At 46.1% G+C, this 24,347-nt stretch overlaps 1 protein-coding gene across 1 annotated transcript; it reads left to right on the plus strand.

The window, feature by feature from the left end:
- The first annotated feature begins 441 nt into the window (after positions 1 to 441).
- Positions 442 to 19,676, plus strand: MEFV (MEFV, pyrin innate immunity regulator). Its single transcript, XM_027527463.1, has 9 exons — positions 442 to 568; positions 5,726 to 6,971; positions 8,972 to 9,793; positions 12,015 to 12,394; positions 12,815 to 12,910; positions 15,753 to 15,983; positions 16,383 to 16,405; positions 17,812 to 18,137; positions 18,664 to 19,676. Exons 2-9 carry the CDS (start codon positions 6,695 to 6,697, stop codon positions 18,720 to 18,722), a joined length of 2,214 nt encoding a protein of 737 aa, XP_027383264.1. The 5' UTR covers positions 442 to 568; positions 5,726 to 6,694; the 3' UTR covers positions 18,723 to 19,676.
- The last annotated feature ends 4,671 nt before the right edge of the window (positions 19,677 to 24,347 follow it).

Below are 24,347 nucleotides of genomic sequence, written 5' to 3' on the forward strand. Positions count from 1 at the left end.
CATACTCCCGGGGCCTCCTGGGGGATGTAGTTCCGAGCGTCTTGTGCACAAATGCGGGCGTTGCGAGGGCAGACCCAGCGGTGAGTCGCGCCTGTCGGGCCTTTCTCTGCCTCCAGTAGGCCCTGCGGGCTCCTGGCAGAGATGGTGTGCCCAGCGGATTTCAACTTCAGCGCCTGCCCGCCTGCTGTTGCCCTGCGGTGACACTTCCCCTTTATCCTCGGGCCATTCTTCCTCCAGACGAACCGCTCCTGCCGCAAACACGCGGAGTTTGGACCGAAGGGGTCCTGAAGGTGATGACAGTGCTGCAGCAGGAATCTCCTGTCCACATCCGTGGACACCGCCCACGGCGTGCTAGGGGTGAGAATGAAGCTAGGATTTCTTCCACGATGCCGGCGGCGCTTGCAAACATTATCTGGTTGACTTCCATTATCAACCTATTTGACAGATAGGAAAACAATTTCAGAGAAGTGGAATAATTTGCCCAGGTCACACAACTCCTAGATCTTGGAGTCCCATATTGCCTCACGACTCCGTGCAGCTTCCAAACTCATCAACATTTCAATGCAAGGTGAGGAGCAGGAATGAAATGACCAGAGCACCAAGAAGGAGGGGTCAGCTCTGCCAGTGATGAGGAGTGGGAGGTGGAAGCAGAGACAGAATTAGGTAAACCTAACCTCAAAGGATGCATGGAAGGGAAAGCAGTTGCCTTTGGCGGTTAGGGACTGTGTGCTCAAGGCCACCGTCCTAATAGGGGCCATATAAATACTGGTAGAACAAACAACAAAATTTTTTCCAATTTTTTAAATTGTAAAATGTTTGGACCTCCCTGGTGGTCCAGTGGTTAAGACTCCATGCTTCCACTGCTGGGTTCACGAGTTCCATTCCTAGTGGCGGAACTAAGATCCTCCATTCCACATGCCCCCCATGGGGCAGGGAGGGGAGGCATGTAAAATGTTTAAATACTTAAATACTTAAAGAGTAAAATGAATACCCACTTACTCTCCATCTACATTTAACAATCAAAATAAATAATGTGTATAGCACTTTAGGAGAAGGCAATGGCACCCCACTCCAGTACTCTTGCCTGGAAAATCCCATGGACGGAGGAGTCTGGTGGGCTGCAGTCCATGGGGTCGCTCAGAGTCGGACACAACTGAGCAACTTCACTTTTGCTTTCCACTTTCATGCACTGGAGAAGGAAATGGCAACCCACTCCAGTGTTCTTGCCTGGAGAATCCCAGGGACAGAGGAGCCTGGTGGGCTGCCGTCTATGGGTCACACAGAGTCAGACACGTCTGAAGTGACTTAGCATAGCATAGCATAGCATAGCATAGCACTTTATGGGGCTTCCCTGTGGCTCAGATGGTAAAGCTTCTACCTGCAGTGTAGGAGACCCGGGTTTGATCCTGGGGTCTGGACGATCCCCTGGAGAAGGGAATGGCTACCCACTCCAGTATTCTTGTCTGGAGAATCCCATGGACAGAGGAGTCTGCAAGGCTACAGTCCATGGGGTCACAAAAGAGTCAGACACAACTTAGCAACTAAGAGCAAACACAGTACTTTATAACATATAAAGCCTCTGGTTTAAGGTTACCATAATGCAAATGAAGCTCTCATTTGGTGACCTATTCTGACACTCTTAATGCATTACCTGGGACAGGTCAAAACTACCCATCACACCCCACTTTGGAGAGTTGGCATCCTCTCCCACTTTTTCCACCCACTGAGGGAGTCAGAGGTTGTCCCAGAAGTTGGTTCACCCTCAGAGACAACACCCACTCCAGTGTTCTTGCCTGGAGAATCCCAGGGATGGGGGACCCTGGTGGGCTGCCATCTATGGGGTCGAACAGAGTCGGACACAACTGAAGTGACTTAGCAGCAGTAGCAGAGACAACAGCTACAATATGTTTCTCAGAGGGAAGTTCATTACCTGGAAATTCACTTTGAACTTGAATGGTTAGCCTCTCAAAGTCTCAGATTTCTCCCTTAAAATTCAATATACTGGTGGATGAGGGAGAGTTTGGGTCACAGTGGGATCCATTATTTTCAATTTCAGATTAACACAGGAACTCTTCCACAATCTTCCCAACAGGGCTTTCTATTCTCTTAATAATAGATATGTATTATGTTCAGATCCCCTGGAAAAGGGAATGGCTACCCACTCTAGTATTCTCTAATGGAGAATACCATGGACAGAAGAGCCTGGTGGGCCACAGTCCATGTGTCACAAAGAGTCAGACATGACTGACTGACTAACACTTTCACTTAATTATATTCAACGTCATAAACCTCTTTTATCATGAGGGTTGGGGAGACAGGATTGATATGTGCTTTGAAGCTAAACTAATTATGAAATGATTTTTTAACTTATCTTTTTTCTTATTATGAAGGTAATACATATTGATTTTAAAGGCCCCAAATGATGCAAACTTGAATATTGTCGAATGTGATACCCCTGATGACCAGGAATGGAGAAAAAGTCAGAGTGTCAGGGCTGACAGCACAGGTTGGACCCTTGGCAGCAGTTCCACTGGATCTAGATTTGTCATGTCCCCAAATAAGCACACACACACGTATAGTCACAGATGTACAGAAAGAAGAGCTCATCAACACTCCATTTGTTAATCAAACATCTAAAATGCATCCTGAAGACTATAATGCTATTTTCACATTTCTTCATTTAAAAAAAAAAAATCACTGGGGACTTCCCTGGTGGTTCAGTGGTAAAGAATCTGCCTGACGATGCTGGAGACACGAGTTCAATTCCTGATCCAGGAAGATTCCCACATACTGCAGAGCAACTAAGCTCATGTGCCACAACTATTGAGCCTGTGCTCTAGAGCCCGGGAGCCGCAAATACTGAGTCCATGTGCTGCAGCTACTGATGCTTGGGCGCCCTTGAGCCCGTGCTCCCTGACAAGAGAAGCCACTGTGTTGAAAAGTCGGCGCATCACAACTAGTGAGCAAGCCCCCGCTCTTTGCAACTAGAGAAAAGCCTGAGCAGCACCAAAGACCGAGCACAGGCAAAAGTAAATAAATAAATAAATAAATTTTTAAAAATATATCATTGGATGGGACTTCCCTGGTGGTCCAGTGGCTGGGACTCTGAGCTCCCAATGCAGGGTGCCTGAGTTCGAACCCTGGTCAGGGAACTAGACCCTACATGCCGCAACTGGGGATCCCGCACTTGGCAACGAAGATCCTGCGTGCCTCAACTAGGACCTGGGGTGGTCAAATAAATAAATATTAAAAAGGAAAAAAATAACTGGAACCGCAAAAAATGAAAGCATTGTGAGCCTCTCTTGACCTAGGAAAGCCTCAGCAGCAACAAAGCACTATCTTTCAATACCTCTCTGCCTCAGAATTGCTCCTGTTGCAAAAAGCGTCACTGAAATTGCAAAACATCCTGCTGTAGAGTGGAAAGTCCCACTTCCTACGAAGTTTAGTCATAGGTACCTTAGTCTTAGCTTAGAGGAGTTTCCTGGCCAGTCAGATCAGCGTCAGAGCTCCCAGGAACCGGAAGGATGCTTTGTGGCATTGCACAATTTCATCACTTCTGTGGAAGCAGTGGGAGACTGCCTTCCAGAATCTTGTGCAGGTCCTGGTCCCAGAAAAATCCCAGTTAAAACCCTTCTGGCCCAACCTGAGAATTTCACACATCTGATATTTGCACCATAAAGGTGCATTTGAGTTCATCCATTTTTTTAAGGGAAGATGTTGGGTTTGAGTCTTATTTTCTCACCAGGATCCAGAAAACCAGATGTTATCAGTTGTTAAATCCCAAACACTGAATAGTCTGTAAAATACAAAGCACATGGACCATCAATATAAATTCAACCAATTGAAACTCAAGGAAGCCTTGATCCCAGGTTGATCATACTCAGGGCTGTTTGTTCAGCCAGACATCAGAATGCTGTCACTGACCTGCTGGAATGATCAGCATGGCCCATTTTGAGCCTCATTGGTCAGCCGTAAAGGTGACATCCAGGGTTAATGATGAATAGTAAAATAAAGTATCGTTATTGGAGGGAGACAGTGTTACAAAGTGGTTAATAGAGTGAGTTTGAACCCTGACTCTGGGGCAGGTCTCTAACCCACTAATCCCAGCTGTAGTGAATCCTGAATGAATCCTGCTCTGAAGGGATGCTGCACAGATTTTAGAGAACAATGGGTATAAAGCACAGAGTTTAAAAAAAAGGCACAGAGTAAGCATCATTCAGAGGTAACTGTATCACCAACAAAACATTTGGAAAAATATCTGTAAGCCAAACATTTCATGACAAAGACAGCAAGTTTCAATCAGGATATGGCATTATTTGCCAACTCAGTGATAGAAATGCCACCATTTTGCAACCACCATTCTAGCAACTGATTTAGGAAGGGATCATCAATGAAGGCTAACACCATGGGGTGAAAGACTGAGAGCACAAGACCCTTCCACATGCCAGTTTACATGTTAATAACAAAGAAAGAAAATGACCTTTTACAATGGAGAGATCTCAAGGATAAACAGGATATATCCTCAATCTAATAATGAGGAAACAATCGCACAAATCTACACTGAGGGACATTGTGCTTGGAACAGACTTTTTTTAAAACATTAATGTCTTCAAAGGAAGAATTTCAAAAGGTGAGGGGTGGGTTTCCCTAGTGGCTCAGTGGATGAGAATCCACCTGCCAACTCAGGGGTCACAGATTCAATCCCTGGCCTGGGAAGATCCCACGTACTTCGGAGCAACTGAGCCCATGTGCTGCAACTACTGAAGCCCGAGCACCCTAGAGCCCATGCTCTGCAACAAGAGAAGCCGCTGCGATGAGAAACCTGTGCCATAACCAGAGAGTAGCCCCTGTTCTCCGCAGCTAGATAAAAGCCCACACTCAGCAATAAGGACCCAGCACAGCCAAAAATAAACAAGTTAATTAATTTTAAAAAGTGAGGGGAGAAAATTCCCTGGTGGTTCAGTGATTAAGACTCTGTTCCCAGTGCAGGAGGCACAGGTCTGATCCCTGGTTGGTGAGCTAAGATCCCACATGCTGCACAGCAAGGCCAAAAAAAAAAAAAATATTAATAATAAAAATTTTTTAAATAAAAGATGGGGGGATGTGAAAGTGTTCTAGATGAAAGGTGTCATACAATGATATGACAACTAAAAGCAATGCATGATCTCTGACTGGATTCTAGTTAGGAAAAAAAAATTTTTTTAATGAGCTATCAAAGACATTATCAGGATAACTGGGGCATTTGATTACAGACGGATTGTAGTATTGTTAACAATATTAGATTCCCTGAGTGTGATAACAGTATTGTGATTATTTAAAATAATATCCTTGGAAAAAAAAAACAATATCCTTGGGAATTCCCTGGCGGTCCAGTGGTTGGGACTTGGTGCTTTCACCGCTGTGGCCCAGGTTCAGTCTCTGGCCGGGGAGTTAAGATTCCATTCCGCAAGCCCAGAGGCGTGGCCATAAATAAATACATAAGTAATTATCCTCATATTCTTGTTCTTAATATTTAGGATGGTTAGGGTATTTGGAATGATACCTGATATGTTTTCAACTTATTCCTAAATGCTTCAAAAAAGAAAAAACAGAAGTGTGCACGGGTGTATGAGAGGGAGAGAATCACCAAACATAATATGTAAACAACTGATGAACAGGGGTTGAGAGCATATACGTGTTCGTTGTACTATGCTCTTAACTTTTCTGTGGATTTGAAATTTTTCAGAAACAAAATTGAGGATAAAAATCACTGTAGCAGAGAGAGAGCAGTTAAGAGAGGAAGAAGTCACTCCGCCCACACCACGTCCATTAGCTTCGGGGCCATGGCTGGGGCCCCACACTGGGCTGTGAGCCCTAAGGACACCTTTTCACCCTTGTTTCTCCAGCATCCTGGCCCAGAACATGTGTTCAGTAACCGTACGTGTATGACGCCCTCCCTCCGGGGTCTGCTCCTAGGAAGTCATGGCAGAGTCAACTCTGGGACAAATGAGTCACGGTGGTGGTCCCAGGCGTGGCATTCCTAGGCCTTTATGTTGCTGGAAGAACCAGACAACTGGAACTACTTCCACAGGAGTGATCCTAGGGCTTTTCTCTTGGCATGCCTCCAGACCGCGCCTGTCTCCTCTGACAGGGAAGGGCAGAGTTGCAGGGCTGTATCTGCTGCTCCTCATCCTCCTACCATTGGCTCCAGAGGGTTAATAAAACCCCAAGAGTCTGGAGGAGAGAAGCTGACCAGAGGGACTGACCCTCATTGTGATTCTCTCCAGCATGGGACCAGGGACTCTGTTCCCCACTCCCACTCCCACCTTCCTGGGAGGAAGGAGGGAAGCATCTGAGAGGCTTCCAAAGATCAAGAATCTGGAATCCAATCCCAGACCCTCCCTCAAAGACTAACCCACCACTCCGAAGTCCAGCCTGGGTCAGTGACAGCTGGCGTGCAGGACCACCATGTGTCTGACAAGGCATTGAGCCCTCCCACCTGGAAAAACCTCTGATTCTTTGAAGAAGAGGATGCAAGCCAGCAATGACACACTAACAGCCTTAGTCTTGGTTCCCCACCAAAACACAGAGCACTTCCTGTGCCTTTTCCGTTATTTCACAAGCTGCATCTTTTCACTCTCTGGGCACCAGGACAGACAGTAGTTTCTTCCCTCAGAAGCAGGACGACTGCCTGCAGTCTCTTCTGGTCACCACCATGGTCAGGACCCGGAGTGACCATCTACTCTACTCCCTGGAAGAGCTTTTGCCCTATGACTTCGAGAAGTTCAAGTTCAAGCTGCAGAACACCAGCCTGGAGAAGGAGCACCTCCGGATCCCCCGGGGCCAACTGCAGACAGCCGAGCCAGTGAAGCTGGCCTCTCTGATGGTCAATCACTATGGGGAGGAGTATGCCGTGCAGCTAACCCTGCAGGTCCTGAGGGCCATCAACCAGCACCTCCTGGCAGAGGAGCTTCACCAGGTGATCAGCCCAGGTAAGCGGCCCCAAGCGCCCTCCTCTTTCAGTGCAACTGCTGGCTGTTCGTGGAGTTGGGTGGAAGGTACAAGAGGGAACTTGTGTTCAGGCCAGTGCATACTGACTTGGGGGTCCGGAGTCCCAGGTCTGCAACAACTCCTGTGACTTCTTCAGCTGATCAAGTTCTGTCCCCTTCTCTGGTCTTTGCAGCTGGAGCAAAGCTAAAGCTCCCAGTGGCTTTAAAAAAACAAACAAACCCAGGAGGTTGAGGTTCTGATTATGGGGCCAGATCAGGAGAGGCAGGGGCTGGATGCCTGCTGGTAGAGTCCTTCACTTCATTTGACATTAACACCTACAGACGAGTATCTTCGGTTGAGCAAGAAACTAACCACTCCTATCAACTGGGTTGATGGGTAACATTGTTATCTCTTTTCAGTTTTGAGTTCTCCTCTAACACATGTCACAAAAGTATTCTAAAATTCTCAAAAGGGCTTTCTCCTTCCTTCCTTTTCTTTCTTTCCCTCCTTATTTCTCTTTCATCTTTTCTTTCTTTCCTCTTTTCCTTCCTCCTTCTTCTACCCCTTTGCTGTCACTTTCTGATTTTATTACACTGTGATCAAAGAATGTGGTCTATTGGATTTCTGCTTTTCGAGAGTCTTTTTTTTTTTTTGAGATTTGGTGGGGGCAGGGGCGCTACTCTGGGACCAGTTTAAAAAAACTATTCTTCGATGTCTGAAATTTTCTTCTATATCTAGATTTGTTTTTTCTTTTTCTTTTTTTTTCAAAATACCGCAACGGCGAGGGGCTGCGGCGGCTGGGGGGCGCGCTCCTCCACACGACTTCGCAGCGCCTCTATATCTAGATTTTAAGAATATATCAGGAATGCTTTTCATGTCCTTCTATGAGGTAGAGCAGTTTACATAACAAAATTTCTCTGCTCTTTGAAAGAGTGATAAAGCTAGACTGTAATCTGAACCTGGTATAATTTAATGAGGATAATTTTTAATTTTTTTTTTATTTTAAAACTTGGTTATGAGCCTCTTCAGGGTTTTTCACCAGTTCCTGAGGCAGTTTTTGTAAAATATGTTTTCCTGGAAAGCCAACAACAAAGTGTTTTAAGCAATCTTAATTTTACTATGGACTTTTTCAAACCAAAAATTAAGGTGCTAATTATAGGTTATTTTCTTTAGTAGTGGTTTTCAAATTGTATCCCAGAAAGACATTTCAGGGATTCTTTAGAAAGTTGGCAAATACTTGATTCAAAATTTATGAATTGTTTAACTTACAAAACTAACAAATTCATATTAAAATGTGCCATTAACCAAATTTTAAAATACTGGAGGCCATCAGTGTGATAGTTCATACTATACTTGAACTCCTTTTTATGGAGATGTTGAAATTCAGCCCTTTCTGTCATTTATGTTTAATTATATATTGCCCTGACATTTCCAGGCAAACTTGTTTTTTAAACTGTTTACACTGAACTGAATAAGTTAGGATTTTATTCATTTCATGAAACCAAATTTACAGCAAAATATTAGCTTCTAAAGTTTTTTTTAATGTGAATTTATTTAACTGGAGGCTAATTACTTTACAATATTGTATTGGTTTTGCCATACATCAACATGAATCCGCCACGGGTGTACACGTGTTCTCCACCCTGTTCCTCATGACCCTTGATTTCAAACTTTTGCGCCTATCTTTATTGACTGATAACTGAGTTTTGTAGATCTGTAAATCACACACAAATGTATACCAATTACTGTATACCAATAAACTATTCTATGTAAGACCTTATGTTGGAAACAACTTCTGCATAAAAAAGTTTGAAAAGTACTACTTCAGAAATAAGACAGCAGATAATGAATATGATCTTATTAAATGCTAATTGACTGCCATTGTCTAGAATGTCCTGAACTTCCCTAATTTCTGAGGGGGTTCTCTCTTCTCTCCCTTTCCCCAAATCTTGACTGTGAGCACCGGGCATTCCCATGCCTTTTCATCTCATTGTCTTTTCAGAGTGTCGGATACAAGAAAGTGACACAGACAGCTCAGCAATGTCGGGTTCCTCTGGGGAGATGAAGCCCAAGAGCCTAAAGACCCCAGATGGTCTGGAAGGTGACAAGCAGCGACAAAGTGCTGATGGGGCTGGCTGCCCACCCTCCAGCCAGCCTGAGGCTAGCAGGGGGCCCCAGAAGAAGCCTCTGGGCAAACAACGAGATCAGAAAGGCTCTGAGGGCCTGGAGGTGCAGAGCAAGCTGGGGGCCAAGAACACGACTCTGTCTTCCAAGAGAAGCCCCTTCCTCACCAAGGTGCCGCGAGAGAAGGAGAAAGGGAGCTGTCCAAGCGTCAGGCTGCGGAGGAACGCCAGCTCTGCAGGAAGGCTCCAGGGACTCACCAGCGGGTCGTTGGCTGGGTCCCCAGGAAGGAAAGAAACAAAGATATCGGAAGTATATTTACCTTCAGGAAAGAAGCGACCCAAAAGTCTTGAACTTACCATTTCTCCAGAAGAGACAGGACCCCTCAATCCAGAAATTCTTCTGCTTCAGGAGAAAATGAACACTGAGAATCCAAGCTCAGCAACCACTGCCAGCGAAGTGGCCACTCTGAAAACAGGACCGACCGTGACTCTGGAGAAAGGCTTCAGGAATCCAGGGCATGCCACGACCCTGGAGGGGACAGCACTCAGGAATACACCTTTAAGTGTACCACTGGCTGGAAAGATGATGATTGGGGAGCATCCAGAACCCACAGCTCCTTCAGAGAGGAGTGGAACTGGGGCTCCGAAGGCCTCCAGTGTGCCCCATGAGCCTTCAGATCCAGAAGTCTCTCCATCTTCAGGTAAGAAAGGACCTCAGGGTCCAGAAGACCTGGTATCCTTAGGAATGATGACTGGTGCAGGTTTTCCCGTGTGTGTGCACAGTTGACTCTTTGTGACCCTGTGGACTGTAGCTCGCCAGGCTCCTCTGTCCATGGAATTTCATAGACAAGGATACTGGAGTGGATTGCCATTTCCTACTCTAGGGCATCTTCCCAACCCAGGGATCAAACTTGTGTCTGTGTTTCCTGCACTGGCAGACAGATTCCTTGCCACTGCACCACCTGGGAAGATGCACAAGCCTGCTTTTATCTCTACTCTAACCATTTCACTGGGCCCTTGAGTCCACCTTGAGGGCCTCAATCCTTTGAAAATCTGATTGTAGGTTCTGAATCCTGAAAAAAGGCGTATCTGCACATCTTCACAAAATGTTGCAATGTTGAATACATTTCAGCTAGTTAGCTCTTAGACACTTCATTAGAATCCCCAAGGGCTTCTGAACCTCAGGTTGATCATCTGGGAAAGACTAGGTAAATATCACCTTACAGTACTCCATGGCAGTATGTCAAGGGGCTGAGATTCTGCCAGTCTGTCTCTCTGAGCAGAGAGGAAGCTGGTGGCCAAAATTGTAGGTCTCTTTTACTAGAGGCAGAACTTAGGATGATGGGTTGTGAATGACAGAAACACCAAAGTAACAGAACTGAAACAAGATAGACATTTGTTCCCCTTTCACAAAAATGACACATAGTCTGGGATGAATGTGGTACCCCTCTGGCTAGGAACCCCAGCTCCTGCTGCTTTTCTGCTCCACAGAGTTTGAAGCTCATGGTCTCAGATGGTAGCATCCTCATTCCAGGCAACAGAATGGAGGGACAAAGGAGAATGGTATCACTTAGGGAAGGTTTTTGGAAGTTTCTAGATGCTGCCCATGATGCCTCTGTTTACAGCTTCTTGGCCAGAATGTACAGACATACCTCAGCAATAAAGTGGGTTTTGTTCCAGACCACTGCAATAATGCAAATATTGCAGTAAGCCAGTCACAGCAAAGTTTTGGTTTTCCAGTACATATGTCTACACTATATTGTAGTCTGTATTAAGTGTACAATTATGTCTAAAAAAACAATGTATATACCTTTTATTTTTGTCCTCACTGCATGGCTGTGTGATCTCCATTCCTCCACCAGGGACTGAACCTGGGCCATGGCAGTGAAAGGGCTGAATCTAACCACCAGACCACCAGGGAACATCCACACCTTAATTTAAAAATACTTTATTGATAAAGAATGTTCACCATCATCTGGTAGCACAGGGATGTTGCAAACCTTTATTTTGTAAAAAATGAAGTGTCCCAATAAAGGGAAGTGCAATGAAATGAGGTGTGTCTGGAGTCACATGACCACACCTAACTGCTAGGGAGGCTGGGAAATGTAGTTTTGGGGGAGCAGGGGTGAGGAAGCAGTAATATGGACCACAAACAATGTCATCATAAGGGAAGAGGGAAACTGTCACTGGGGAGCTCGCAGTCTCACTTACAGATACGAGTTCCTGGGACCCTGAGAGAGGAGGTGGTGGGAGGGGACTCGCGGATTAAGTGTGTTTCTATTTCCTCTTGTGTCTCCTATTATTTCTGTTTTATGAAGCTGTGCTGGTCTTGGAGCAGAGCTGGTCACGGCTGTAGGTCATCACGGTGGGTTACACCCTTCAGCCTTGTAAAGTTACTGCTGTACTTTTAATCATGTTTTCTGAATTACAATGTGAGCAGTGGCTCATTCATTCCTTCATTCAACACACACGTCCCAAATGTTTACCAGGTGCCAGGGGTTCTGCTAGGGTCTCTGGGTTCAACCATTAGTGAGTAACCATCCCCTGGGAACTCAAGTTATGCACCCTCTCAGTGGTGGTATGTGGTAAAGCCAACACCAGCAGAATGTCTTCCCATCTTTATACCACCTGTGTCAGTGTATGTGCAGGAGGAAGGCATAGAATTTATAGCAAAACGCCTTTCTTTAGGATAAATGCCTGACAAGTCCAAGTTTCAGGACTGGCATGAGATCCAGGCCTTAGCCCTCAGTCCGAGTGTTCTCACTGGAGGGAAGTTGGGGGAGGACAAGCTAGGAAAAGGCCTCAGTCTAACAGAGAATATTCACATCCCAGGCACAGATTCTCACCACGCTGATTTGCAGCGTCCCCTGGTAGCATCTTGGGTTTGTCACTCAGGAGCTTTTTCCATTGCTGTGTCCTCAGGGAGGCTGCAGGACAAGGCTGTGTGTCCTCTCTGCCGTGCCCAGGAAGGAGACCCGGTTGGTGGCAGCTGTGTGCACATCTCCTGCAGCTGCTCTGCGGCTTCCAGGGACCCTGAGGCCTCACTCAGCCGCTCATCCAGCTGCCCCCGGTGCCAGGACTTGCTCCCGGGGAAGAGCCATGGAAGCCATGAGTGGCAGGAGGGCCTGCAGATGGCCAGTCTGAACCCCAAGAGCCTGCCACAGTGTAAGCGTCACATGAAGCAAGCACAGCTGCTCTTCTGCGAGGACCATGGGGAGCTCATTTGCCTTATCTGCCGGCTGAGCCAGGAGCACCGGGGCCACCGGGTGCGCCCCATTGAGGAGGCTGCCCTGGAATACAAGGTAGGGCTTCCTGCATTGGGACCCTTCTCTGCTGGGCACCTGAACACACCAGAGGGGTTCCCTGAAACGCTAGGAGCTGGTGCATTAGCCAGCATTCTTGGGCTGTAAATGGCAAACACATACAAATAGAGCCAGCAAAGAGGGATGCTGCACGTAGCTCAGAGGTCTATGGGAATCTAACTTCAGATTTGGCTGAATCCAGGTGCTTACAAGAAATCTTCCTCACCACCTCTTGGCTCTGCTTCTTTTGGTGTGATGGGGTCATTCTTCCTCTGGTTACCTCTCCCCATGCTCCTGGCTGCAGCACCCCCAGCTTTATTCCCTGAAGCAAATTTTCCCATCTAGGGTTGGCACCAACTAAAGATGGCAGGGGCCAAAGTTTAAGCTTCAACAAATGTTTTTTGTTTGTGTGTTTTTCAGGAGCAAATTCAGAAGCAGTTGGACCATCTGAAGGAGTTGAGAAAATCTGGAGAGGAGCAGAGATCTCAGGGCGATAAGAAAACAGTGAACTCCCTGGTAAGGTTGGGGGTGGTCTGTGGCCTGTCATTGACTGGGTTCACCCCTGTAGAAGGAAGCAGGGAACCCAGAGTGAGCAGGGGTCCCTCAAGTCCTGTACTGGCTCACAGGGAAACATAGCTGATCACATATTTAGAGTCGTCTGCTCCTGGGGGGCAGGGAATAACAGGTGTCCAGAGATGAGCTTGTCCCTGGGGATGGAGTCCACCTCCAGCAAGGGGCATCTCCCAGGACCCGGTCACACTTTCTTAGACTCACCACAAAATGGTTTAGAGAAACGGATGCTGTAAGTGAGGAATGAGATTGAGGAAAGGGGAGGAGAGACTTTCTACTTTAAATACTGCTCCATGTTGTTTTCATAATTGCTGTTATCTTTTTTTTTACAAAAGCCATATTTATTTTTAAAATATATGGTTAAAGTGGACATTGTCTTTTAAAACTGTGGTTCTGTAACACTGCAGATTCCAGTAAGTACCACTTAGTAGCCTTCCTGTTAAGGTGTCGTCCAGACTCTTGGATGCTTTAGTTGCTTCTGTTTTGCCTTCGTGCGGAGGTGCCTAACTAACCCACAGAGCCTTGATTTGTCTGATGCATTTCTGTTGGTTGGATTTCATCTCCCTGAATTCCAAACTTGTCAGGACCCACCACACGGCAGTGAGAAACAGGCAAAGAAAACAAAGGGCAGGATGAGAAGGAGGGGGGGTGGCAGATGTCCAGGTGTCTGACTTTTGGGAAACTGCTGAAAGAAAGAAAGAAAGTGAAGTTGCTCAGTTGTGTCTGACTCTTTGCAACCCCATGGACTGTAGCCTACCAGGCTTATCTGTCCATGGGATTCTCCAGGCAAGAATACTGGAGTGGGTTACCATTTCCTTCTCCAGGGGATCTTCCTGACCCAGGGATTGAACCCAGGTCTCCCACATTCCAGGCAGACGCTTTAACCTCTGAGCCAGCTGAATGGTAGTCAAATGAAAACCCTTTCCTATAACCCCAGGTGGCTTGAACTTGTGGGTGGAGCAGAGGTCAGGGGTGCTCCTGGTGGAGTGGAGGACGCTGAGGCAGGAACCTGGGCTGCTCAGGGAAAGAAAAGTGTCCAGCCTTCCCTTCAGACGCAGTGACATGGGCCCTTATGAAAAGGAAATGCTGTTTTCAGGCCTTCACCTCCTCCTCCTTTTTCAAATAATGAAAAAAAAATTTTTTTAATCATAGAAAAGAGGGTAGGAAACCTCCTTTTTACAGCAGAAAGCCAGCTAAAACAAGTACAGAAGAAGAATAATTGAATTAGAAGATTTCCACTATACAGTTGGCACCAACAGGGATCAGCAACAGAAGCTAAATTTTTTAGGAAAAAACCAGCAGAGAACAGCATACTTATATACTCTCAAACTACCACTCCCCAAATTACTTAGTAATTATAAAGGAAATAATATATATTTACAGTAGTGACCGGTAGACCCCTCCTTAACCAGTTACCAACCATAGAATCCCTATACTGATGATGGCAAACTGGATAGTCTTTGCCTCCCAATGGGATGGGCTAGAAAGAGCATGGCATTAGGTCTATGGCACCCTCACCCCCTACCCCATGTTTCTCCTGAATTTAATCATGAGCAAAACTATCAGAGAATTTTAGAATATAGACCATTGAACAGGACGGTTGACCCGTCCTCTTAAAAAAAAAAAGTCCACATTACTGCCATCAACCACAAAAGGTGTCCCAGATTCCATGTTTAGGAACATCACATTGGAAGCTTGAGACTCACCACATGTCTCAAGTTAGACACATGTGGGAGTATCTATGCCCACATGTTTAGTGCTTAGTTGCTCAGTCGTGTCTGACTCTTTGCAACCCCATGGACTGTAACCCACCAGGCTCCTCTATCCATGGGGATTCTCCAGGCAAGAATACTGGAGTGGGTTGCCATGCCCTCCTCCAGGGGATCTTCCTAATCCAGGGAACAAACCCAGGTCTCCCGCACTGCAGATTCTTTACCGTCTGAGCCACCAGAGAAGCCCATCTATGCCACAGAAACAGCAAATGCCACAACCCAGTCTTGGTTTTGTTGTTGATAGTCTAGACTCAGACAGTGAGTGATGGGGAAAGTGACTTGTGCGGACCAGAGGCACAGGTGTGTGTCTGTGGTGCTGTGCTGTAAAGACTGGGAGAACACTCTTCCACATTCGAAACCCAGCATGTGATTCAGCAAAGGCTGCTGACTGTAACGTGGAAGGTGTGTGGTTCTGCACGCATCGAGTTCATAGTCTTACTCCTTAATTACAGAAAAATACCAGGCAGTGTCGAAACCACTATCATATGTCAACTAGGAGACCACAGGTGGCAGGGGAACAGGGGCCAGGCAAACATCCACAAAGCGTCCTGGGAGGTCCTGGGCTGTCTGGAATTTACACCAGAGTTCTACCCACTAGCAGTCTTTGCTGTGTCTAGCAGTTTAGCTAATCAATGAATGTGCCCATATTAAAAATTAACAACAAAAGGTGCAGAGACATTTTTGGTTCAAAAGAACTTAAGAGATTTAGTCCTGTCCTTTTGATCCAAAAATGAGGTTTCTTCTATACAGTCTACGTGAAGGGTCCTCTCCCTCCTTGGATGAAAGAAAGTTATCCTAGAGCAACTTCACCTGTCCATTGCAACTTTCTAGTGATGAGAAAGGCATGGGTGGCCAGTGTGCAAGAGTACTGGAAGTCAAGTTCACTTGCATCCAAATAGATGGACTGACTTGCCCCCATTCAGGGGGAGGACAGAGGACTCTCCCTTTGGAAGGTGGCCTTCTGGGTATTCCCTGAGCACACAGACCCTTACACCTCCCTGACTTCTGTTCCCCAGAAACAAGCTGAAACCCAAAAGCAGAGAATCCAGTACCAGTTGGAGCAGCTGTGCCAATTTTTAGAGCAGCAGGAGCGGCTCTTTGTGGCCTGGTTAGAGGAGTTGGGCCAGACCATCGGCCAGGTTAGGGAGACATATGGCACCCAAAGGACGAGGGACATCGCCCTTCTCGACAAGCTGATTGGGGAGCTGGAGGCCAAGCAGTGCCAGCCAGAGTGGGAGCTTATGAAGGTGAGTGCGGCTGAGCCTGGCCTTCCTCTGTCTGTTGTGCCCAGTAGGATGACAGGGGCTCCCAATACTGCCATCAGCTCTCCCCAACCCAGTGGTGAGGCCCTTGGGGCTGGGGTGGGACTTGTCCTTGCTGACCCATAATGCCTCTTGTGCCCAGGCCCCTGCAATGCATTTTCAGGAACCCATGGTGGCCTAGAATCTAGGGGATCCCCCGGCATCTCCCAGGTGTCAGCAGACTTTGGGTACGGTTGTGGGCAGGCCCCAGCTGAGTTGCCACCTTGGTGATTAGAACTGGGGAGAGGGGCCCTGTTTTTGCTGATACTCTGAGGCAGGGAGAACAGGAGTGAGCACAGCCCTTACAACACTGGTGATGGAGAACTTCCCTCTTTTCTCTCCTAGGACATTGGAGTCACCTTGCACAGGTACCAAGAGGTCCCCTGATGATCCCTTGGTGGGGGGGGGGGGGGGGTCCTGCAGGCAGCATCTGGAGAGGCAGCCCTAGGAGGGAGATGCTCCCAACCCTGGGGATGTGCCTCCTCCCATCTCCTGCAGTTTCCAAAGGCCTTTCTGGATTTGTGTAGGGAGAATGGGAGCATGATCAGGAGGGGAGTGTGGGATTGAAGATGGAACCCAATGAACATGCCTGTCGCATGGTGGTGGCTTCCTAGGAAACCTCCCCGAACAGCCCGTGTCCTGTGCAATTCACCTTGTGAAAACTGTTCCTGCAGGACTGCCTGCTTGCAGGCACAGGGAGAGAGGCACTTTCCAGAAGTGGATCTTCTAAGCCCAGCAGGCAGCGGTGGAGGGGGTGGGCAAGAGAAGGGGAAGAGATGGGGAAGGGAGAGGAGGAAGGGAAGGGGAAGGAGGCTGGAACCTACAATCACTCAAGGGAACATTACAAGATCTTGACATTCAGGCCCTGGCTGACAAATTAAATCTGAATCTTCAGGAGTATGACCCAAGCATCCATTTTTTTGAAGAATATTTTTTGGTGGTGAAATACATGTAACACAAAATTTGCCATTTTAAGCATTTAAAAATGTACAGTTCAGTGAGTACCTTCATATCATCATACATCACAGTACTGAACATCACCATGATCCAACCCTAGAACTCTCTCATCTTCCCAAACGGAAACTCCGTACTATTATACAACTTCCCAATCTCCCCTCCCCCAACCCCTGGCAACCACCATTTTACTGTCTTTATGTATTCCACTACTCTAGCTACATCATATAAGTGGAATTATGCAGTATTTATGTTTTTGTGTTTATCTCACTTAGCGTATCTTCAAGGTTCATTCATGTTGTAGAATGTGCCAGAATTCCATTCCTTTTATTTTTTTACATTTATTTTATGGCTGGGCTGCATCTTGGATCTTAGTTTCCCAATCAGGAGTCAAACTTGTGGCCCCTGCAGTGGAGTCTTAACAAGTGAATCACCAGGGAAATCCCCTATTCCTTTTTAAATTTTGGCTGCGCTGGGTATTCCTTGTGTGAGTTTAATTGCTCTGCGGCATGCAGGGCCTTAGTTCCCCAACCAGGGATCAAGCCTCACCCTCTCCACTGGAAGCTCGGAGTGTTAACCACTGGATTGCCAGGAAAGTCCCCTGGTGTCTGTGGTTTTTAAAACTCCCCTGGAGAGCCCACCCCCTGGCCAGTGTTGAGGACCAGTGTTTAGAACTTGAAGCCCAGGAAGGAAGCTTTCTTTTTGAAGTGGGTCTGGGCTGGGTGTGCCTGGTGGAAGCTGCACCTCCCTTCCAGTTCATGAGACCTTGGGCCACCCCCATGCTCCAGCCCTCTTTTGCCAATGGTCTTTTTGCCTCTAGGGCCAAGATGGTGACTGTCCCTGAGCTGTGGGCCACACCACCAGAGGTGAAAGAGAAGATCCACCTGCTCTACCAGAAATCAGAGTTTGTGGAGAAGCGCGTGAAGCACTTCTTGGGTAGGTGGGCTTGCAGGAGAATGGGAGGCGCCCCCTCACCTGCCTTCAAGAGCCATGTAGCCCGGACCCCCTGGCGTCCCTTTTCTATCTTCCTTGTCCTTTCTGACTCTGCCTTCAGCCTGTCCCAGATCTGTCCCCATCTGGGGAACCTAACTCAAACTCCTTCTCTCCTTTTAGAGACCCTGCGCTCAGAAGTGGAAACGTTCAATGGTGAGTATGGTGGTGGTAGTTTGTGTTGGCCAGGGGTCCCTTGTGCTGTTGATTTCTAGGCATTATTTAGAAGATTAAAAAAAAAAAAAAAAACCTATAACAAAGGTGGGAGAAAAGTCATGACAAGTTCTCATAGTCTCTGAGCCAGGGTCACTGCCAGACCACAGAATATCCAAGGCCGGCTTGGGTGCCAGGGAGGAATGGCAGCCTATGAAGTCAGAGGAAGCCAGGCAGGTCCTGAGCAGGGAGGAGGGGTCCTTGTCTTTCCTTGTTGTGGGGATTGGGGCAGATGTAGTCCCTCTGACTGGGGATGCTCAGCATTGCCCGTATCTCCTTTTTCTCTGTAGTTGCAGAACTGATTGGTGGTCAGGCACCCTGAGGCGAGTAGCCTTGGCCTGCTGGGTCCCTGCTCGGTCCCCCAGTGCGTTCCTGAAGAAGGACCCTGTCCACGTTTCCTGGATGTGGGGAAAACCCTGTGGGGATGTTGTCCATGGACCTGAAGTCAGGAATTCTGTTCTCTCTGCAGTTAATGTGATTCTGGAAGCAGAAACTGTCCACTCCAACCTCATCTTTCATCTTCTCTGATGATGTGAAGAGAGCCTTGGGGAAAAAAAGTGCGACCATCTACCTGCTAGTCCAGGAAAATTCTATAGCTGATTCGTGGTGCTGGGCTCTCTGAGCCTGCTCTCTAGCCACCATGACTGAGAAGTGAAGGTGGGAGACAAGCCAGGGTGGGTCCTGGGTGTCTGCAACGCAGGCACAAGCAGCAAGGAGAACATGACTCTGTCACCAGAGAATGGGCATTTGGTAGAAACAATGAGGCAGTAAACTGAATGCCAGGCATGCACCCTTCTCCAGATCCAGATGGGGGAGCCCTGCTGGCATGGGGGCATCTCCGTCGACTACAAGATGGGGACATCTCCTTTTACAATGTGACAGCCAAATCCCACATCCCTCACAGCCACTGGCTACTTTCCCCCTGGGCCCCTTCAACCTATCCTCAGCCCCAGGACACATGATGGAGAGAAGAACATGGATCCTCTGACCATCTGTCCAGTGGGGGTGGCCACGGCCTCCCTGAATACCGGACACTTTGCATCTCCCTTCAGGCTCCTGGCTTTGAATCTTGAATCCATACACTCGACAGTCATTACTGGGTTCCAGTGCTGTGGGGAATATAATCAATAAAAAAACAGTCCCCGTGCCCAAGGAGTTTATGGAACAGAAGCAGAAGTAGGTCACAAATAGTGGTAAGGGTAAAGAGAACACACATACAGATGATACAAGGCTTTCAGAGTACACAGCTGTTGCTTAATAAATCCTTAAGAATTAGCACCTAAGATGCTCCTGAGACAGAGCCCATCCTCATTTTCCCTCAGGACCCTTGGCAAGGATGTGTTCCTTCATTCTACCTTCCCCTGTCTTGAGGACTTAGGAAGCCTGAAGAAAAACAAGCAGACTAGATCACTACAAATCACTTTTGTACCTGGATTAATGAACTGTGGCTGGACCTCATAAATAAATCGCTTAGAAAATGTAGTTGTAATTGCATTTGTTGTCACTCAGTTGATTACTGTGAGATTCTGTTTGCATACAGAAGACCATGAAGGAGATGGGGCTGCTGTTACTATTCTTCCTGAGCTCTATCGGCCAATCTGTGGGTCTGTGGAATGTTAGGTTCTAGTTCATTCTCCATTTAGAGAGACATAAAGAGAGAGGGGGAAGGAGAGGGACAGACTAGGAGTTTGGGGACAGTAGATGCAAACTATTACGTTGAGAATGGATAAACAACAAGGTCCTACTGTATAGCACAGGGAACTATATCCAGTCTCCTGGGATAGACCAAATGAAAAGGAATATAAAAAAAGAATGTCTGTATGTGTATAACCGAGTCACACTGCTGTATGGCAGAGATTAGCACAACATTGTAAATCAACTATACTTCAAAAGAAAAAAATTAACACAGCCAAAGAATAAAATGACATATAGAGAGGGATGTAAGAAAAGAGGAGGATCAAATGAAGATTGAACCACAAACTCCTGCTACCCCAACTCCTCTTCCCATCTTCACAGTGGAGCCTAGATTCTCCATGGTTGTGACCAGAGCACAAAACACATGCTTTCCTTTCTTCATGGAGCTTTGTTCTACATGCATAATCGACATGCTGACACAGCTCACGTGCCCTGTTTGCTCAGCTGTTCCCTGGGTTTGGCATTTGTTGTTACCAATTCTCCCTTGCTATCTTTCCATGAACAGCTTGGTGTACATTTTCTGCCACCTTCCCATACACATGATTTTTCCTCCAATTGTTCCTAAAACTGTTTCAGAACGTGAACTATTTGACAATACTTTCAGTGGTTGGCCATACAATCCTTCAGAAAGATTTTAAATGTTTCATGCCTGAAGCAGTGTTGATCATTTACAAAATTTTTGCCGATATGACAGAAATGTAATGAGATTTTACCTGTGTTTTACTTCATTACCTGAAATTGAGGCTATGAATTTTTCCATGTGAATTTCTACTTTTTTGCTTCATTCTGTCAACACACATATTTGATAAACAACCCATAATAGTAATAGTTTCATTCAAGCCAAACTGAGGACGACAGCCTGGGAGACACAGATTTAAGAAGTACTTGAACTGTGTTCCATAGAACCTCAAAATGGGGGGAGGTTCATACAGGCAAAACCCCAAAGCTACATAAGTTGTTTGTCAAGAATTATAATTGAGGCTGGCAAGAATAAGAGTGCTTATTAAGTAAGGACTGGTTGGGGTCCAAAATGGTTGCAAAGTTACAAGGGGAGACCTTGGCCCATTAGGTTGCAGCTGGCAGCTACTAGCAGATACATTTCTGAGAATGGTTTGTGCTATCCTTGAGTCTGATACAGTTCAGAAAATTGAGGTTCTCAATGATGCAAGCACAAGTCTGAAATTAAATCACAATCACTATCCTGCTCTATTTTGGATGCCTGAATCACAGTCTTATATCTTGGCAGAACAAGGAACATTGGGCTTTCCTGGTGGTCCAGTGGTTAAGAATTTGCCTTGCAATGCAGGGGACACGGGTTCGATCCCTGGCCAGGAAGATTCCACATGCCGTGGGGCAACTAAGCCTATACTCCACGACTATTGAGCCTGTGCTCTAAAGCCAGAGAGCTGTAACTACTGAGCCCACGGGCTGCAACTATGCAAGCTCAAGACACAGCAAGAAAAGCCACAATGAGAAGCTCACACACTGCAACAAGAGAGTAATTCTCACTCCCAGCAATTACAGAAAAGCCCACACACAGCAACAAAGGCCCAGCATGGCCAAAAAGTAATATTAATAAAAAAGAACAAAAAACATCAAACATGACAGGTTTCAAATGAGGCAGATTAGCATGCACACAACTAGTTAGCATGACCCTGGTGTCTGGGAAGAGAACCTCATCTTTAATGGAGTACTAGCATTGGCATTATGGGGGTGGGAGGGGAATATTTATCCCTATCTTCAAAGAGGACATTTTCAACAATCTGGTAGCTGTAGTCTTTTTTTTTTAATGGTTAAAGAATATGTACAATGTAAGTCAGACAACCCATAAAACAGGCGATTCTAATTAGCATAAAGTTCAAGCCAATTCATTTTTAAGCAGGAATGACTTCCCCATACCTCAACATGTAAAAAACTGCTTCCATCAAGTCTATAAAAATGGTACAGTTCCTTTAACTACTTGCTATGTGGGATCCAGATGCTGAATGAGTTTTCTGTAGTACTTTTACATAAATATTTTAAGTATTAAATATTTGTATTTGTAGGATGTAATTTTCCCTATCAGGTGGTTTTTTAAAATTGAGATATAATTCACATATCATAAAATGCACCCTTTTAAATACACAACTAAATAGGTTCTAGTATATCCACAATGTGTGGATCAACACTAATTCCACAACATTTTCATCACCCCCAAAACAAGCCTTGCACCCATTAGCAGTCACTGGTCTTGCCCCTCTGCCCTCAGGCCAAGACTACCACTAACTATTTTTTATCTCTATGGATTTGCCTGTTCTGGACATTTCACATAAGAATTACAATATATGGTCTTGTGTGACTGGTTTCTTTGGCTCAGCAGTGTGTCAAAAGTTCATTCATGTTGCAGCATGTATCACTGCTTTGTTCCTTTTTTACTGTTAAATAACTCATTATATATCTTCTTAATCTGTTCTGCAGACAAGTGGGTTGTTTCTACTTTTCAGCCAGTATGAACAATGCTATTTGTGTATAGGTTTTCATTTCTCTTGGGTTTATACCTAGGAATGGAATTATTTGATCCTATCGGAGAAGGCAATGGCAACCCACTCCAGTACTCTTGCCTGGAAAATTCCATGGACGGAGGAGCCCGGTGGGCTGCAGTCCATGGGGTTGCTAGGAGTCGGACATGACTGAGCGACTTCACTTTCACTTTCAGGCATTGGAGAAGGAAATGGCAACCCACTCGTGTTCTTGCCTGGAGAATCTCAGGGACGGCAGAGCCTGGTGGGCTGCCATCTATGGGGTCGCACTGAGTCGGACACGATATGAAGCGACTTAGCAGCAGCAGCATAGTAATTCTTGATGCTTTTGAACTATTGTGTTGGAGAAGATTCTAGAGAGTCCCGTGGACTGCAAGATCAAACCAGTCAATCCTAAAGGAAATCAGCCCTGAATATTCATTAGAAGGACTGATGCTGAAGATGAATCTCCAATAATTTGGTCACCTGATGAAAAAAACTGACTCATGAAAGAGACCGTAATGCTGGGAAAGATTGAGAGCAGGAGGAGAAGGGGATAACAGAGGATAAGATGGTTGGATGACATTACTGACTGGATGGACATGAGTTTAAGCAAGCTCTGGGAGTGGATGATGGACAGAGAGGCCTGGCCGTGCTGCAGTCCATGGGGTTGCACAGTCTGAAATGACTGAGCAACGGAACTGAACTGATAATAATTCTATGCTGATATTTTGAAAGACTGCCAAACTGTGGCTAAGCATCTTTTCTTTCTTTTTTTCACTACACTGTCATGCATCCAATGTCTTAGTTCCCCAACCAGGAATGAAACCAATGGACTGTCAGGGAATTCCCACTAAATATCTTTTCAAATGTCAGTATCATTTAGCTTTCCTCCTCTATGGAATGGTTCCATGGCCTTTGCCTCAGTCTTCGGTCAGTTGGCAGGAGCTCTGCGCACTGGGAATGCCTTATTCTTTATTTGACTTATCTTGCACAATTACATTCCAGTCTACCACTTGTTTGACTTTATCAATATTATTTTCTAAAGTTTCTTTTTTTAATACATTCTCACAAGTTTATATTCTACTTTAAGGCACCTCAGTTTCCTACTCTGTCTCAATATTAAACAGCGTTCTCGTAAATATTCTTTCATTGGCTATTAAATCCCAATTTTGGGGTATGTAAAGACAGGAGTCTTCCTTTTTTCCAGGAAGAACAGACAACTTTTGCTAGTACCAAAAAGCCACCCTTTCATACAAGTCGACATATATTCAGACCAATTTTAGCATTTATTGTTCTATTTATTCACTCGTAGTTCAAACTATACAGCTTTGATTAAAGAAGGTTTTTGTTTTTGTTTCGTAATTTTGATGTCTGGAAAGACAGGTATTCTTTAACTTGTTGCTATACAGTTTTTGTTTGTGTTTTGTTTTGTTTTTTTTTTGCCACACAGTTTTGACAATAGTCTCTTCAAAACACATTTTAGACCATGGCTGAATCACCCAGTTTCCGTTAAGAAACGAGACTCGTTTATATTTTCACTTTAGTCATCCTGACAGTGACTTTACACAGAGAAATAAGGCAATCTCTGCTCTTGTGTGGCCCAAAATCTTGACCAATACCTCCCTGGCGAATGAACCGAGTATGTGAACAAGACAGAAAGAAAAGATAAACGGAGAACGGAAGCGGAATGGACAATTACGATTCCTCAGAAAGTAAGATGGCCGGTCCAGACCGCAGTGTAGGAGTTGGCATACAGGGGAGGGGAGCGTCGCCCGGCTCTGACCAACGGGCGGCCCCTACCGAAAGAGACGGCTGTAACAGAACCCTAGACCTGATAGAGGCCAGAACCCACCACCAACTCACCGCCACCTCAGTTTTTTGATAGACCCCAGGTGCTGCGGCGGAAACTGCGGCTACCTCGCACAGACCTTCCGGTCCTCCCGACAGCCCACTTCCG

This window comes from Bos indicus x Bos taurus, chromosome 25, assembly GCF_003369695.1.
Source record: "Bos indicus x Bos taurus breed Angus x Brahman F1 hybrid chromosome 25, Bos_hybrid_MaternalHap_v2.0, whole genome shotgun sequence".
Classification (NCBI taxonomy): Eukaryota; Metazoa; Chordata; class Mammalia; order Artiodactyla; family Bovidae; genus Bos; species Bos indicus x Bos taurus.

Coding starts and splice junctions, on each gene's coding strand:
- MEFV (XM_027527463.1), top strand. CDS start 6,695: ATGGTCAGGACCCGGAGTGACCATCTACTCTACTCCCTGGAAGAGCTT. Junction 9,794..12,014: donor AGAAGTCTCTCCATCTTCAG/GTAAGAAAGGAC, acceptor CTGTGTCCTCAG/GGAGGCTGCAGGACAAGGCT. Junction 12,395..12,814: donor AGGCTGCCCTGGAATACAAG/GTAGGGCTTCCT, acceptor TGTGTTTTTCAG/GAGCAAATTCAGAAGCAGTT.